Source organism: Salmo salar, chromosome ssa19 (genome assembly GCF_905237065.1).
Source record: "Salmo salar chromosome ssa19, Ssal_v3.1, whole genome shotgun sequence".
Classification (NCBI taxonomy): domain Eukaryota; kingdom Metazoa; phylum Chordata; class Actinopteri; order Salmoniformes; family Salmonidae; genus Salmo; species Salmo salar.
The window spans coordinates 1,433,217-1,451,528 of record NC_059460.1 but is presented as its reverse complement, the minus strand read 5'-3'; the positions used below and the strand labels follow the sequence as shown (position 1 = coordinate 1,451,528).

Genomic DNA, 18,312 nt, shown 5'->3' with positions numbered 1-18,312 from the left:
CACTCATTGCCATATTCAGTAAACCTCTCCTCAACGCACCAAGAGGCTTCAAAGCATGCTCCTGACTCTGCAAAACTACAGCCTGAAGGTAATTTACAAGCCAGGACCAGAGATGTACATCAGCGACACACTGAACAGGGCAACAGCACAATGTACAGGCAGAGGCACTGCCTATCAGCAGCAGGCCATCTGTTCGCTACAGCAGGAACAACAAGATGTTCAACAGATCAATCAGGCAGACTACTTAAATGTCACAGATCACCGCCTAGCCCAGATCAGGCAACACACTGACAAGGACGAATACCTACAGTAACCGAAGGCCATGGCTCTCGCAGGTTGGCCATACCTGAAAGAGGAGACACCTTTCACAGTGAGAGAATACTGGACCTTTCGAGATGAGATCAGCGTGCAAAATGGCATCTTGTTCAGAGGTCAGAAGGTCATTATTCCCAAATCACTACGTCCAGAGATGCTTACCCGCATACACTCCAGTCATGTTGGAGGTGACGCATGCTACCGCCAGGCTCGTGAAACATTATACTGGCCAAACATGCAAGCAGAAATTAAAGACTTTGTCAGCAACTGTACCACATGCAACAAGTACGCTCATGAACAGCAAAAGGAAACCATGATGTCACACAAACTGCTCACAAGGGCCTGGCAAATCGTCAGCATGGACTTATTCAGCCACAGACAAAGGACTATCTTCTCATTGTTGATAACTACTCTGACTTTTCGGAAATTGAACTGCTCCCTGACTTGTCTGCAGAGACGGTCATAAAGCGCTGCAAGGCGCAGTTTGCAAGGCAAGGTCAGCCTGACAAGGTAATCACGGACAATGGCCCACAATTCACTGCAAAGTTCAAGCGTTTCGCCTCAGAATGGGAGTTTGACCATGTGACCTCCTCTCCAAGACACACAAAACCAAATGGCAAGGCAGAGTCAGCTGTCAAGATTGCAAAAAAACTGTTAAGCAGGGCCGTGCGCGACAGCAACGACCCATGGAAAGCGATCTTACAGTGGAGGAACACACCCACCGAAAACATGTACAGCAGCCCAGCACAACGCCTTCTGTCCAGACGTCTGAAGACTACCATCCTTGTAGCTAACAAGCTACTTGAGCCCTGCGTCATGGTTGGCGTCACGGACAAACTGAGTCACAGAAAGCAGCTCGCTAAGGACTTCTACGACCGGACTGCTCGAGACCTACCAGAGCTGGAGGTGGGTGAAACGATAAGGATGAAACCACTACCGGGAGACCACACAGGACTTTGGAGGCTGGGCACGTGCCTACAGAGAGTTGCACCACATTCTTACCTGGTGGATGTTGGTGGCTCCCTCTATCGTCGCAATCGGGTGGATCTGCGCGTAGCAGAGCAGACAAACCAGAACACACCATACACTCACCTAGATGAGCTGGATCACAGTCCAGGCCTAAGGGTAAGGGGCGCAGAATTGAGACATGAGCCAACTGAAGGTGAGGCTTCTACCCCACCAAGCTCTCCAGCTCGTGGCCCTAATCCTACCCCTGTTAGAGCCAATACTTACTCACGGGTGGGTCGGCTGTGCAAGCCACCGGACAGGCTTACTCTGTAAGCAAGAGACTGTGTTAACTTGTCCTCTGTTTATAAAAAAAACATGAACAAGGCTATTGAACTTGACATTGGTGTCTGTCTTTATTCCTTCATCCAACATATCATACTGAAACAAGTCGACTGCCGAATGCCGCCCGAACAAGGAGAGGGACTGACTTCGGCGGAAGTCGTGACATGGGGAAAATCTTAATGTGAGAGTGCACGACAATACTTCCAAATAAGTAATTCATTAATTAGTTTTACAGCATAATGGTTGTTGCATTAAATCTGTGAACCATGCTGTGTGTTCTAATCACTTGCCTCCAATCCTTGACCTGAAATCCACTGGTTCCCAAACAAAAGGTAAACAAACCAAATCAGGAGAAAAGCCTGAAATATACCAAAGATGACAAATGTGTCTCATTCAGTGTGGCAGCAGCTTTCTTAATCCTCTTTCCTCTCTGTTACTCTTGGTATTTCCCAGTAAGGGAAGGCTTTCCAGTGGGGTGTCACCTAACCCAGCCCAGCCCACTCAACCTAGGGATAATAACATTTACGCACACGCACGATGGGCCTTTTTGGATAATCAACAATGTGAGGGAGTTACTTTTTGATGTGAGAAGTAAACCTGGATTGTCAGGTAGAAGAATATTGAGGGTCTGTTCAATTATTGTAATTAAATATTCCCCTGGAGTCCTTTAAAGAAATCAAATACTATTTTCAGGTGAATTTGACATAAGATGCATTTTCTCCGTTGTTTACCTTTTTTTGCTTGTGGCTCACTCTCTGATGATTAGCCTAGTGTAGACCTAAAAATATCTATGGGATTCAACATGATAGCTATGATAATTCAGATGCATCACTAACAATTTTGTCAAAAGCTTCCCTGCTGTAGGCTCTCGAGTGACGCAGCGGTCTAAGGCACTGCAACTCAATGCATCACTACAGACCCTGGTTCGATTCCAGGCTGTATCACAACCGGCCGTGATTGGGAGTCCCATAGGGCAGTGCACAATTGGCCCAGCGTCATTGGGGTAGGCCGTCATTGTAAATAAGAATGTATTCTTACCGTACTTGCCTAGGATGGCATGTATACTAGTGGTTCGAGCGTTGGACCAGTAACCGGAAGGTTGCTGGATCGATTCCCTGAGGTGACAAAGTAAAAATCTGTTCTACCCCTGAGCAAGGGGGCTGAAGACGTGGATGTCAATTAGCAGCAACACCTCTGATTCAGAGGGGTTGGGTTAAATGCAGAAGACCCATTTCAGTTGAATACATTCAGTTGGACAACTGACTAGGTATCCCCCTTTCCCTTGTTAAATATAATAAAGTAGACTAGAGCCCATGTCTGTCAATGACCTTGGCCAAGTTGTGGTCCATTGTTAAATTCGCAGCATTTTCTGATTGGACTGTTAGAAATATGGGTGGAGCTCCATCTTGTTCTCTACCAATAATGAATAGATAGGCGTAGCCAATTGGAATTGATTGACAGTTCACATTGCCCCAACGTGGCGTTTGCGTCAAACTTGAGGACATTTGAAAAACTTCTGAGAAAAAACTTAAACTACTCAGTTACGCCAAGGTATTTATAATAAATCATTTACAGCATGATATTATGTTACATTATAAACCGTGGGAAAGAGAGACAGTTTAGATGGCATAAAATAGGCTATATCGTTTTTGATGTCTAGCTATGTTTTTACCTTCTTTTGAAATAACTTCAGAAATGGGAAGCATGTTCACTACTCTTCAAGCTGATGTCTTAAAAAAAAAAAAAAAAAACGATTTCGTACTTGTGCCTTTGTTGTTTTTTTGCCTGCGTGGTCTTGGACGAGGCTACGTGAATTGTATACCTCAACAGCTGTTGCATTCCAAAATTAGACGAGTTTGGCAAAGTTGTTATATCCACCTAAACTCATAATTTACCTTTTCAACTAACAAGTAGGCCTGGTATGAACTCTAAACTATGGAATATAAGTCTAATGACAATGGATAACAGTGCAAGTGTGATAATGCATCTTTCAAAACAACTGGGAACTTGGAAATGTCCGACTTCAGTGCGTTCAAGACAACTGGGAACTCGGAAAAAAAACGAGCTCCGACCGGAAACTCGGGCATCTTTCTAGAGCGCCGACTTTCAGACCGAATTATTTTTCCGAGTTCCGAGTTGTCTTGGTAGCACCAATATAGAGTAGCTCCAACATTATTGGGGTATATTATACCATACTGTTTACATCGTTCTTGAAAAACAGACAAAACAAAAGACCACCATGGCTTGATGTATAAATAGGTAAATTTTTAATCTAAGATTTTTTCCATTCTTTTCCAACCTAATATTTATATTTAGCCTGCAATTTGGGGCATTCCTGCATCTGCAGGAATCCCTCTTTATACTTAAATAGAGCAGGGTTTCCCAAACTCTTCGGGCTAGGCCCCTAGGTTCCAGTTTAGAGACATCTTAACGCTACAGCATACAATGACATTCAAGACAATTCTGTGCTTCCAACTTTGTGGTAACAGTTTCGGAAAGGCCCTTTCCAGTTTCAGCATGATAATGGACCACGTGCATAAAGAGGTCTATACAGAAATGGTTTGTTGAGATCGGTGTGATAGAACTTGACTGACCTGCTCAGAGCCCATCGAACACATTTGGGATGAATTGGAACGCCGACTGTGAGCCAGGCCTAACAGCCCAACCTGACTAATGCTCTTGTGGCTGAATGGAAGCAAGTCCCCACAGCAATATTCCATCACATTTTAACGAGCCTGGGTTTATAAGCGCGGATATCGACTCTGCCGCTTGAGCATGCTTTTGGGGCACAGTCGATAGCGCGCTGGACTTCGGGCTAGAAGGTCGAGGGTTCGAGGCCTGCGCCCTGCTAGTTTCATTACAATATAGGGGAAAGCCTTCCCAAAAGAGTGGAGGCTGCTATATAGCAGCAAAGGGAGGTACCATCGCCATATTAATGCCCATGATTTTGGAATGAGATGTTCGATGAGCAGGTGTCCACATACTTTTGGTCATGTAGCGTGTGTTTAATCACCTGCGGCACTCCCTCGCCATCGCTTAAGTGGCAGCAAATAACTGAATATTTTTTGGTTTTTGTGTGTGAATATTCTATTTCTAAGGAAATTATACATAGTTGGCCATTACGTCACAAGGAATTGTAAAGAGAAAAAAATGATTTTGGTGGAGGGATTGGTTTCAAACAAACCGCCATAAATCTCACTTTATGTTTACAAGGACTTTCTCCAAAGGGTGTGGAACAATGGACGGGCGTGCGGAAATACATACCCCAAAACGTGCGTGTTTTCTTCTGCGAGGTCTCTGAAATTGGATTAGAATCGTTTAATAAATTATAGCAACTATATCTATTTTTGTTAGCTTGATCCCATTTCGAACTCAACACTGGGGAGGTTTGTAGCGGCGGCATTGATGGTAACGTTACTAGATTTGGTGGATGCCACATGTTTAGAGCTAGCTAACTAGGATTGGAGTTGTTCTTTTTACGTCGCTGACGGTCCTTACCCTAGGTAGATTCACTGGAAACACTTTATTTAACATCCAGTAGGTCAGGTGAGTCTTTATCAGCAAGAAGCCAAATGGCATTTTAGACTAATGTGTATTGAGTTGAGTGGCGTGATGAGGTTAGCCCATACAACCGAGACTTCACCAATCACTAGTGCAGGATACATCCACCTGTACTGTATTCGTGACTATCAGAAGTTGCTACTGCTTCTTGTAAAGGGCTGGTGATTACAACAAATATAAACAGTATTTAAAATGTAACGTTACCAGTGGAAACGGTTTGTTGTTTAGTCGGATTAATATCATATTATGAAAACGTTTACATGCTTTGCAAGAACGATTTCCCTAATCCTGTTTACATGGACACATCTAAATGCAAACCAAAATAAACGTTCTAACACAGCGAACATATTATTTTTGGGAAGCAAATTGTGTTCTGATTTCGGACATATAAAGTTTCTATGTGAACGACTTCTGACGCTTACATGTCGTTGTTCCAAACTCACTTTACTTGCGCTTAAAAGGGAAGCTAGCGCATGCTTAGATCAATGACACTGTTGGAACCCCGATTAAGGCCATTACATGTCCTAGTGATTCGAAATGTTGGCGTGTGTTTACTTAGATTTTGACCTTAAGTTGATTTAAGATAACCTCCTACTCTAGTGATCTGCCTACTGCCATAATCAGTTTAATATTGAATTATTAGTGTGCATGTAAACGTACTCGTCGTGTTTCCACGTGCTGGGAGTGTCTTTCCTCATTCTCTTGTTGGGTGTACTGTGCTGTGGTACAACGGGAGCTGGTTACCTAACATAGCCCCTAAAATGAGGTGCTGTTTAGCAGTAGCTAAATGCTGGCAATGTGAAACAGAACAGAAACACTTTATGAACTTGGTGAATTCATTACAATGGGGGGGGGGGATGTGAGGCTTGGTGTGCCGTCTTTTGATTCACCCATGCATGTAGTAGGCAGGCTAGATGCATATGGTTACCAGCCACACTAAACTTGAATGTTTCCTTCATCTTTTAGATGGAGAAACCTCCCCTGCCCCATGAAGATGACACAGTAGTGACACGAGATTCTCTGCTGTGTAGCTTGGCTGGTGAGGGTAGTCAGGAGGGTGTAGTGGAGCCCCCGGCTCGGGATGGCTGGGACAGTAAAGTGGAGTATTTCCTGGCTCAGGTGGGGTTCAGCGTTGGCCTGGGCAATGTGTGGAGGTTCCCATACCTCTGCCACCAAAATGGAGGAGGTGAGGATGGTGTCATATCAAGGGGTTTTCACCTGGGACGGTATTCACAAAACGTCTCAGAGTAAGAATAGTGAGCTCTTTATCAGATTTGCCTTTTAGATCATAATGAAAAATATGACATGATATAAGATCAGCCCTCTTACTCTGAGACGCGTTATGAATACTGGCCCAGGTCTGATGATGCCGAAATACTTGAGCTCCATTTTCCTGTGATCTTTGCTGTGAATGTATTTTCCTTGCAAAAACAATAACCCAATATAAGTATTTCAATGCATTTTTAAATTTGACTATGGTTAAATGATTATTCTCACTGTCATATTAATAAACTCTTGACACAAGGCCAGTTTTGTTTTTAGCCATCATGACCACTTGTATATATTTTTCTTCCTCCAACAGGGGCCTTTCTTCTCCTGTACGTGCTGCTTATGATCCTAGTGGGTATTCCCCTGTTCTTCCTGGAGCTGGCGGCTGGCCAGTCCATCCGGCAGGGCAGCATCGGGGTGTGGAAGCACATCTCTCCTAAGCTGGCAGGGATCGGCTACTCCAGCTGTGTGGTGAGAGAGTAAATAAAGTAGCTGCTGGCTAGTCACACAAAACTGTTACTTGACCTGACCACATTACACATGGCCCAAGGTCGAGGATTAGCAATGTTTCAGTTGAGCACGAGTTTTGAAATCCTATGGGTGCATTACACAACAACAACACTTGACTTAAGAGAGTTATCAAAGTTGCATCATGCTGATGTTACTAATCAGGTGTTGGAACCAGTTCAGGGTACAGAACCGGAAAAGAAAGTGCATGTTCGAGGAACAGAATCGGAACCAGGGAAGAAACTGATCTATAATCTTCCGTAGGGCTGGGCGGTATACCGGATTTTACGATATACCGGTATTGATTAGTCACATGGAATCCGTTTCAATTAACAGTTGTCCCTAGTAAAGTTAACTTGTGGAATTTCTTTTCTTAATGTGTTTGAGCCAGGTAGGGTTGTGTCGTGACTCATTAATGTGATGACTGGTATTCATCGAATGATTACCTACTACGTTTAATTATTACTCAATTAAATTAATCATGTAACAATTAACTCATTAGAAATTTGGGACACCACAGGAAAAGTTTGTTTAATAAGTTACCATTTCCCAAATTAACTAAAGAATATATAGATATACCAGTCATGAATTAATAATTTCCTCATATGAGTCTCATTCTGAATGTCATAGACTCCGTAAATCTGCACAAACCCAGGTCTCACTGATCATTCCGTACCACACACACTGATTTGATTATTTATTTACTAACAAGCTAAGTGAAAACATAAGATATATATATACACACACACACACACGGTATTGGTTATTGATTAGAAACTTAATACGATGACAAGTCCCTAGAGACTAATACAATATGACACTGGTTACACAAGATGGCAATTGAAAGAGAGAAAGAGAAACAACACTTGGATACATTTGTAAACTACGCTTAGTTTAGCCCTAATACCGTTCCCCGAACTGCCTCTTTTATGGGTAAGAAGTAATATATGTATTTACATGTTGAAGGGCTTCGTCGGGTATCTCTGTTGGACCCAGGCCTTCGTGGGCCGTGTTCCGCTTGGTGAGAAAGGTTCGACGGAGGCCTTGTTCTTTGGATGGCCTTCTCCTTCGTTCACACTGTCCTTCTTAGTTGTCTGTTTACTTGCATTCATTCTGGATGAGTGGTCTCCTAGAGGACGGCTAATAAGCCGTGTCGATGATCTTAGAGTGGTGATGAAAGCCGCGTTGACAAACGATGATTTGAAGAGAATAACCGGTTGGTCCTGCTTAAATTCACCTTCTTAGATACAGTACTTAGAACAGCTACTCAACCATAGCGTTGATTGTTAAGAGGTTCCTTTGTCTTCAACCCCGTGTTGCGTTTTGGGGTCGTGACCAATCGTAGACCTCAGCTACAGCTTGTGGCCCTTCTAGTCTGATATGTTAATTCCTAACTCAAATGCTTTATACCCTCTGGAAGAAAGGGGGAGTTTCCGTCTTGCTGACACGCTCTCTGGGTTCCCTGGGGCTGTAGCTAGTTACAAGGCAAGGTATCAGAATTTACTATGATCTCGTTAGAGACCTAAAATCACAAATCTTATCTTCACAAAAACATTTTCTTTCTACTGGATATTTTCTACACAACGCAAAGCATGTAAACATGACACACTACCGGTCAAATGTTTTAGAACACCTACTCATTCAAGGGTTTTTCTTAATTTTTTACTATATTCTACATTGTATTATAATAATAATAATAATAATAATAGTAATAATAGTAGTAGTAGTGAAGACATCAAAACTATGAAATAACACACATGGAATCATGTAGTAACCAAAAAAGTGTTAACCTGTTATGGCTAGGGGGCAGTATTTTCACGGCTGGATAAAAAACGTACCCGATTTAATCTGGTTACTACTCCTGCCCAGTAACTAGAATATGCATATAATTATTGGCTTTGGATAGAAAACACTCCAAAGTTTCTAAAACTGTTTGAATGGTGTCTGTGAGTATAACAGAACTCAAATGGCAGGTCAAAACCTGAGAGATTCCTTTACAGGAAGTGGCCTGTCTGACCATTTATTGTCTTTCTTTGACATCTCATTCAATTACAAAGGATCTCTGCGGTAATGTGACACTTCCCACGGCTCCAATAGGCTCTCAGAGCCCGGGAAAAACCTGAATGTCGTCATTCCAGCCCCAGGCTGAAACACATTATCGCCTTTCTCAAGTGGCCGATCAAGGGACTGTGGGCTTAGGGGCGTGCACTGGCCGCCCCCGTCTTTGTGTTTTTTTCCTCTGTTTGCCGAAAAGGAGATTCCCGGTCGGAATATTATCGCTTTTTTATGAGATAAATTGCATAAAAATTGATTTTAAACAGCGGTTGACATGCTTCGAAGTACGGTAATGGAATATTTAGAATTTTTTTGTCACGAAATGCGCCATGCGCACGACCCTGATTTACCATTTCGGATAGTTTCTGGAACGCACGAACAAAACGCCGCTATTCGGATATAACGATGGATTATTTTGGACCAAACCAACATTTGTTATTGAAGTAGCAGTCCTGGGAGTGCATTCTGACGAAGACAACAAAAGGTAATCAAACTTTTGTAATAGTAAATCTGATTTTGGTGAAGGCTAAACTTGCCGGGTGTCTAAATAGCTAGCCCGTGATGGCTGGGCTATGTACTTAGAATATTGCAAAATGTGCTTTCACCAAAAAGCTATTTTAAAATCGGACATATCGAGTGCATATAGGAGTTCTGTATCTATAATTCTTAAAATAATTGTTATGCTTTTTGTGAACGTTTATCGTGAATCTGTTTTTTGATATAAATATGAACTTGATTGAACAAAACATGCATGTATTGTATAACATAATGTCCTAGGTGTGTCATCTGATGAAGATCATCAAAGGTTAGTGCTGCATTTAGCTGTCTTCTGGGTTTTTGTGACATTATATGCTAGCTTGAAAAATGGGTGTCTGATTATTTCTGGCTGGGTACTCTGCTGACATAATCTAATGTTTTGCTCTCGCTGTAAAGCCTTTTTGAAATCGGACAGTGTGGTTAGATAAAGGAGAGTCTTGTCTTTAAAATGCTGTGAAATAGTCATATGTTTGAAAAATTGAAGTTTTTGTATTTTTGAGGAATTTGTCATTCGCGCCACGCCTATCATTGGATATTGGAGCAGGTGTTCCGCTAGCGGAACGTCTAGATGTAAGAGGTTAAACAAATCAAAATATATTTGAGATTATTCAAATAGCCACCCTTTGCCTTGATGACAGCTTTGCACACTTGGCATTCTCTCAAGCAGCTTCATGTGGTAGTTACCTGGAATGCATTCCAATTAACAGGTGTGCTTTCTTAAAAGTTAATTTGTGGAATTTCTTTCCTCAATGTGTTTGAGCCAATCAGTTGTGTTGTGACAAGGTAGGGGGGGTATAGAGAAGATACCCCTATTTGGTAAAAGACCAAGTCCATATTATGGCAAGAACAGCTCAAATAAGCAAAAAGAAACGACAGTCCATAATTACTTTAAGATATGAGGTCAGTCAATGTGGAAAATTTCAAGAAATTTGAACGTTTCTTCAAGTGCAGTTGCAAAAACCCATCAAGCGCAATGATGAAACTGGCTCTCATGGGGACCGCCACAGGAATGGAAGACCCAGAATTGCCTCTGCTGCAGAGTAAAAGTTCATTAGAGTCAACTGCACCAAATTGTAACAGACACACCTCAATCAACTGTTCAGAGAGACTGTGTGAATCAGGCCTTCATGGTCGAATTGCTGCAAAGAAACCACTACTAAAGGACACAAATAAGAAGATGAAGAAGACTTGCTTGGGCCAAGAAACACGAGCGATGGACATTAGACCGGTGGAAATTTGTCCTTTGGTCTGGAGTACAAATTTGAGATTTTTGGTTCCCACCGCCGTGTCTTTGTGAGATGTGTTGTGGGTGAACAGATGATCTCCACATGTGTATTTCCCACCGTAAAGCATGGAGGATGTGGTGTTATGGTGTGACGGTGCTTTGCTCATGACACTGTCAGTGATTTATTTAGAATTCAAGGCACCCTTAACCAACATGGCTACCACAGCATTCTGCAGCGATACGCCATCCCATCTGGTTTGCACTTAGTGGGACTATCATTTGTTTTTCAACAGGACAATGACCCAACACACCTCCAGGCTGTGTAAGGGTCATTTGACCAAAAAGGAGAGTGATGTTGTGCTGCATCAGATGACCTGGCCTCAACCCAATTGATAGATGGTTTGGGATGAGTTGGACAGTGGAGTGAAGGAAAAGCAGCCAACAAGTGCTCAGCTTATGTGGGAACTTTTTCAAGACTGTTGGAAAAGCATTCCATGTGAAGCTGGTTGAGAGAATGCCAAGAGTGTGTAAAGCTGTCATCAAGGCAAAGTGTAGCTATTTGAAGAACCTAAAACATAAAATATACACTGCTCAAAAAAATAAAGGGAACACTTAAACAACACATCCTAGATCTGAATGAAATAAATAATCTTATTAAATACTTTTTTCTTTACATAGTTGAATGTGCTGACAACAAAATCACACAAAAATAATCTATGGAAATCCAATTTATCAACCCATGGAGGTCTGGATTTGGAGTCACACTCAAAATTAAAGTGGAAAACCACACTACAGGCTGATCCAACTTTGATGTAATGTACTTAAAACAAGTCAAAATGAGGCTCAGTAGTGTGTGTGGCCTCCACGTGCCTGTATGACCTCCCTACAATGCCTGGGCATGCTCCTGATGAGGTGGCGGAAGGTCTCCTGAGGGATCTCCTCCCAGACCTGGACTAAAGCATCCGCCAACTCCTGGACAGTCTGTGGTGCAACGTGGCATTGGTGGATGGAGCGAGACATGATGTCCCAGATGTTCTCAATTGGATTCAGGTCTGGGGAACGGGCAGGCCAGTCCATAGCATCAATGCCTTCCTCTTGCAGGAACTGCTGACACACTCCAGCCACATGAGGTCTAGCATTGTCTTGCATTAGGAGGAACCCAGGGCCAACCGCACCAGCATATGGTCTCACAAGGGGTCTGAGGATCTCATCTCGGTACCTAATGGCAGTCAGGCTACCTCTGGCGAGCACATGGAGGGCTGTGCGGCCCCCCAAAGAAATGCCACTCCACACCATGACTGACCCACCGCCAAACCGGTCATGCTGGAGGATGTTGCAGGCAGCAGAACGTTCTCCACGGCGTCTCCAGACTCTGTCACGTCTGTCACATGTGCTCAGTGTGAACCTGCTTTCATCTGTGAAGAGCACAGGGCGCCAGTGGCGAATTTGCCAATCTTGGTATACTCTGGCAAATGCCAAACGTCCTGCACGGTGTTGGGCTGTAAGCACAACCCCCACCTGTGGACGTCGGGCCCTCATACCACCCTCATGGAGTCTGTTTCTGACCGTTTGAGCAGACACATGCACATTTGTGGCCTGCTGGAGGTCATTTTGCAGGGCTCTGGCAGTGCTCCGCCTGCTCCTCCTTGCACAAAGGCGGAGGTAGCGGTCCTGCTGCTGGGTTGTTTCCCTCCTACGGCCTCCTCCACGTCTCCTGATGTACTGGCCTGTCTCCTGGTAGCGCCTCCATGCTCTAGACACTACGCTGACAGACACAGCAAACCTTCTTGCCACAGCTCGCATTGATGTGCCATCCTGGATGAGCTGCACTACCTGAGCCACTTGTGTGGGTTGTAGACTCCGTCTCATGCTACCACTAGAGTGAAAGCACCGCCAGCATTCAAAAGTGACCAAAACATCAGCCAGGAAGCATAGGAACTGAGAAGTGGTCTGTGGTCTCCACCTGCAGAACCACTCCTTTATTGGGGGTGTCTTGCTAATTGCCTATCATTTCCACCTGTTGTCTATTCCATTTGCACAACAGCATGTGAAATTTATTGTCAATCAGTGTTGCTTCCTAAGTGGACAGTTTGATTTCACAGAAGTGTGATTGACTTGGAGTTACCTTGTGTTCCCTTTATTTTTTTGAGCAGTATATTTTGATTTGTTTAAAAAAAAAAAATTGGGGGGGGGTTCGACATGATTCCATATGCGTTATTGAATTATTCTACAATGTAGAAAATAGGAAAAATAAAGAAAAACCCTTGAGCAGGTGTTCTAAAGCTTGTGACCGGTAGTGTTCACCGTATGAAAACTCTTCCAAGTTACAATTTTCTTTATGTCTTCATGCAACTTTTAATGACATCACAAAATAGACATTCATTTTCCATCTCTCATCATTACCGACATTCGGAGGATGAAATATATTGTCCCAGTGTCCATTTGTTTGATGTTGTAGTTTGGGAGGTAAACTCATGTAACACAGAGACATTCCATTTGCCCATATTAGGCCCCAAAAGGAATCGTCTGCTGCCCATGGTTTACGATCGACATGAAGTGTCATAAAACCCCTATATCCATCCATCTCCCCTCTGTGGGAGAGAGAGCTCTGTAGAGCTGAACCACTGTAACATGATCCTTTGGATCCTCACATGGGAGTCATGATAGTCCCCCTCTGGTGGATTCAACCTTGGCGATCCTACTTGAAGCTGGGTAGTTAAGTCACTTAGAAAAGTGGCATCCTGAATGACAAAGCTTACACTGTGGACATTACAGGGCTGACGTAGCGAACTCTGGAGAGGAGGCTGGGGATGCTGTGGGTAGACCCCCTGATGGGGTTTCAGGATCTATTGCCAACATTCCTGAAAATCAAGATCGCTTCCGTCCCACTGGTGATCCTAGTATAAGACCTCATTAGGTCTTCCATTGCGCATAATAGGTGCACACGCCAAGGGCAATAAGACCAAGGATCATGGTAACAGTCAGGATACTGTCCGGCACCGTCCAAGAGCGGGTGACAGACCAATCTTTTGGCTTGTAGTCAGTCGGGTCAACTAAAAGTGCCTCCTCCAGTACACTAAGATCAACAGTCATTCGTCCCTCGTACTGGATTTAGTTTTGAATTGCTTGTGGTAATTCAAGGGAAGGTTTAGCAAAAGCGTCAGGCATTTCAATATCTGTGTCTATCCTGTCGTTGGGAAGTTGGTATAGAGCTAGGTCATCAATATGGATAATCTCCCCCTCTGGTACCTTAACAAAAACAGTCTGGTTGGGGAGGTTCATTTGGGTGGTTGAGTCATGGCGTTCCTAAGTCATAGTGGTGGACGCAAACGGGGTGTTAACCAACCATTGATTCTCTACAACCTCCACTTGTGTGGTGGTGACACCATCCCTTGCTGTTAGTTTGGCTCTACATCGTTCTTCGATGGTGATAGGCTTAAGACCACAAAGACATTCAGTGTTATCCCTGACACATAATTTGCTAGGACAGAGGTAGTGGACATCTTTGGTTAGAGTACACATTAACAGGTTAGGGGTGAGAGAGAGAGATCTGGATAAGCTACGACTGGGAGTGTGGCAATTTTCACATGGGTGCTGTCACGCCAAAATCCTACATTTAGAACTGCTTTCAATCTATAGATATTCTCCAGTTCAACAACCGGCAGCGTCAGTCAAAATCCCACTTAATTACGAACAACATCAACGTGTATTGGGATTACCGACCCCAGACTATAGGCCAAATGTAACTGAGGTCCATATGTTGTGTACCATTGAGAGAGAGAGATCTCTTCCTCCCGCAGAGGGGGAGAGGTATGGAGGTGGTTTTTTTAGGACCGCACATCCATCGTAAATTGTAAGGCAGCAGACCAACTCCTTTCTGGTCTAATGTGAGAGATCGGAATGTCTGTGTGCCATATGAGTTTACTGCCCAAAACTAAAACGTAAACATTGGGACGATATATTTGATCTACCAAATGGGTAGGAATAATGATAGATGGAATATGAAAATGAATGTCTATTTTATGTGAGTAAAAGTTAAATGAAGACGTTATGACAAACATTGTAACATGAAGAGTTTTCAAAATGTGTATGCGATGTTTACATGCTTTATGTTGTGTAGAAAATATCCTGATGGAAGAGAATGTTTTGGTGACGATAAGACTGATTTTAGTTGTCTAAACGAGATCATAGTAAATTCTAATACCTTGCCTCGTAACTAGTTACGACCCAGGGAACCCAGAGAGCGTGTCATAAAGACAGATACACCCTTTCTTACCCGAGGGTATTAAACGTGAGTTGAGAATTAACATGCTAGACTAAAACGGACCACCACTGCAGCGTGATCTAAGATAGTCACGACCCCGCAAACGCAACACAAGGTTGAAAAGGACGAAGGAGCCTCTTACAATACTCAACCGAAGGATTGATTGTTATCTAAGAAGGTGGATTCAAGCAGGACCACCCGGTTATTCTCTTCAAGTCACACCGGTTCTCTACATGGCTCTCCTACCCTCCGCAGAAGATCACTCTCAAAGAACGAGTGCAAGGAAACTAAGAGAAAGGACATTGACATCTTGTGGACTGAGACTTACACCCAAGAATGAAGCATACTGCTAAATACATGCATTACAATTCTTACCCACAAGAGTGGCAGTTCGGGGCAAGGTGTTAGGGCTGAACTAAGCATAGTTAACAAATGTAACCAAGTGTTGCTTTTCGCTCTCTCGCCCTCGCGGCCGCTCTCCCTCTATCTAAATCCCCATCTTGTGTAATTCGTATCATATTGTGTTGGTCCGCTAGGGACCTGTTGTCATTGTATTAAGTTCTAATCAATAACCCAGACTGTGTGTGTGTAAATGAATAATCAACTCAATTTGTGTGGTACGGAATGATTAGTGAGACCCGGGTTTGTGCAGATTTAAAGGATTATGAGACGTTCAGAATGAGACTGATATGAGGAAATGACTGACTGCTATGATATCGAGATCCTGATTTATTCTTGAGTTAATTCGGGAAACGATAACTCATTCACTTTTTTTAGGATAGGGGGTAGCATTCGGAATTTTGGATGAAAAGCGTGCCCAAAGTAAACTGCCTGCTACTCAGGCCCAGAAGCTAGGATATGCATATAATTGGTAGATTTGGATAGAAAACGCTCTAAAGTTTCCAAAACTGTTAAAATAATGTCTGTGAGTATAACAGAACTGAAATGGCAGGCGAAAACCTGAGGAAAATCCATCCAGGAAGTGCTATTATTTTGAAATTGGTGTTTTTCCATTGAAAGCCTAGCCACCATATAAATGGTTATGACCCAGATTGCGTTCCCTATGGCTTCCACTAGCTGTGAACAGTCTTTAGACATTGTTTCAGGCCTTTATTCTGAAAAATGAGGGAGAATGAGCAGTTTCAATGAGAGGCCAGTGGAAAGTCCCCAACCTGTTTGGTGCGCAATCACGAGAACGCGCCTTTTGTTGTTTTTCTTTTATATTGACGACGCTATTGTCCGGTTGAAATATTATCGATTATTTAGGCTAAAAACAACCTGAGGATTGATTATAAACATCGTTTGACATGTTTCTACGAACTCTACGGATACTGTTTGGAATTTCCATCTGCCTCTTGTGACTGTATTTGAGCCATTGGATTACTGAACAAAACGCTCCAACAAAATGGAGGTTTTTGGATATAAAGAGGGACTTTATCGAACAAAACAAATATTTATTGTGTAACTGGGAGTCTTGTGAGTGCAACCATACAAAGATCATCAAAGGTAAGTGATTAATTTTATTGCTATTTCTGACTTTCGTGACTAATCTACTTGGCTGCTAACTGTTTGTAATATTTTGTGTGCTGAGCGCTGTCCTCAGATAATTGCATGGTTTGCTTTCGCCGTAAAGCCTTTCTGAAATCTCCACTTCCTGGATGGATTTTTCTCAGGTTTTCGCCTGCCATATCAGTTCTGTTATACTCACAGACATTATTTTAAACATTTTGGAAACTTTAGAGTTTTTTATCCAAATCCAAATTATATGCATATCCTAGCTTCTGGGCCTGAGTAGCAGGCAGTTTACTTTAGGCACGCATTTCATCCGGAGGTGAAAATAGTGCCCCCTCCCCTAATGAAGTGAATGATAAATATGTCACGACAGAGGGGATTCAATTCATGTGCAAATGGTCCATAGAAGAGCTAACTTCATATAGAAAATCCTCCAATAACAATCTAACCAATTGGACATGGGCATAGTCATGGTTCATGACGTCTACTAGCTTTCCTACCGACAGGAGGGTTTTGTTCTGGTTTACCACCAGAACAGTATCCCGGAGAGACTTTCCTAGATGTTGCAACCTGCGTTCCTGTGATTTGATCTGTTGCTGGATAAGTGGCATCTCTTTAGTTATCTCCCTAACATTTCTCTTGACTATGGCTAGACTGATTGTGTGGACGGCAGTGGTACTTAGAGCAAACAGTGACCCTACGGCTGCACCTATCGAGAGTAGTGCCCCGACAAATCGTTTTTCTCACCTTCACTCTACTAGTTCTGACTAGGTGACTGTGAACTTTTGGAGTTGGGCCAACATATGGGCAGTTTCTAGGTGGGCGTGCTTAACTGCCTGGGTGGTCCAGTCAGCCCCGGCCCAACTAAAATGTGCCACAGGTGGAATGTGTTGGCGGTATACGTTCTCTGCATCTAGGCGGACGTACACCCTCTGTGTGTGTACTCTGCAGTTGGTTAAAAGGAGTCCTGGATCATCACAGAGAACGATTCCCGTAGGGGGTCTGCTCGTGAGTACATCTGCTGGGTTGGTTTTGACCAGGGCACAGAGTCAGGATCAGACAAAGGAACTCCATCCTACAAAAACGCATAATTAGAGACGTTGTTTGATTATTTCAGTGGTGTGGTTTTTGTAAACGAAAATGTTATGACACAACAAATGTAGATAATTTTCCTATTTGGAACAGCACAGCGCAGGACAATATCAACAGTGACAACGAACGTATATCTTGTAGTTGGGAAGAGAAGGTAAGGTGTTAGGTGCAACCTACTGATCTACTGGAAGGGATCAGCTGAGTATACTTAAGCATTTTCTTCGTACCTCTGACTTTGCTAGGTTTCTATCTATTCTGTGCTGGCTTGCACCCCTTCTATTCCCATGGGGGTTGTGTACAACTTGATTTGGTTCCTGTGGACCCACTTGAACATGGTGTTTTGTCAACCTTTGCTGATTCTGATTTGATAAACTACAGGTGACAGCTTCACCACAATCTTGTGTGGCCCCGTCCAGTGGGGCAGGAACTTTGTCGCGACGCCTACGGGTTTGGGGTATACAGTTGAAGTCGGAAGTTTACATACACCTTAGCCAAATGCATTTAATCTCAGTTTTTCACAATTCCTAACATTTAATCCTAGTAAATATTCTCTTTCTTAGGTCAGTTAGGATCACCACTTTTTATTTTAAGAATGTGAAATGTCAGAATAATAATAGAGAGAATTATTTATTTCAGCTTTTATTTCTTTCATCACATTCCCAATGGGTCAGAAGTTTACATACAC

The 18,312-nt window shown here is 43.1% G+C and overlaps 1 protein-coding gene across 5 annotated transcripts in view; it reads left to right on the top strand.

The window, feature by feature from the left end:
* The first annotated feature begins 3,070 nt into the window (after window positions 1-3,070).
* The window catches only part of LOC106578275 (sodium-dependent neutral amino acid transporter B(0)AT2), a 32,926-nt gene continuing 17,684 nt past the window's right edge, over window positions 3,071-18,312 (top strand). Inside the window, exons 1-3 of one of the 5 annotated variants that reach the window (XM_014156946.2) lie at window positions 3,071-3,156; window positions 6,133-6,352; window positions 6,749-6,906. In XM_014156946.2, coding sequence (XP_014012421.2) covers window positions 6,133-6,352; window positions 6,749-6,906 — 378 coding nt within the window. In that variant the 5' untranslated portion in view covers window positions 3,071-3,156. Of the gene's footprint in view, window positions 3,157-4,778; window positions 5,152-6,132; window positions 6,353-6,748; window positions 6,907-18,312 lie in introns of those variants that run through there. The other 4 variants (XM_014156945.2, XM_014156947.2, XM_014156942.2 and 1 more) reach the window with 4 other exon arrangements.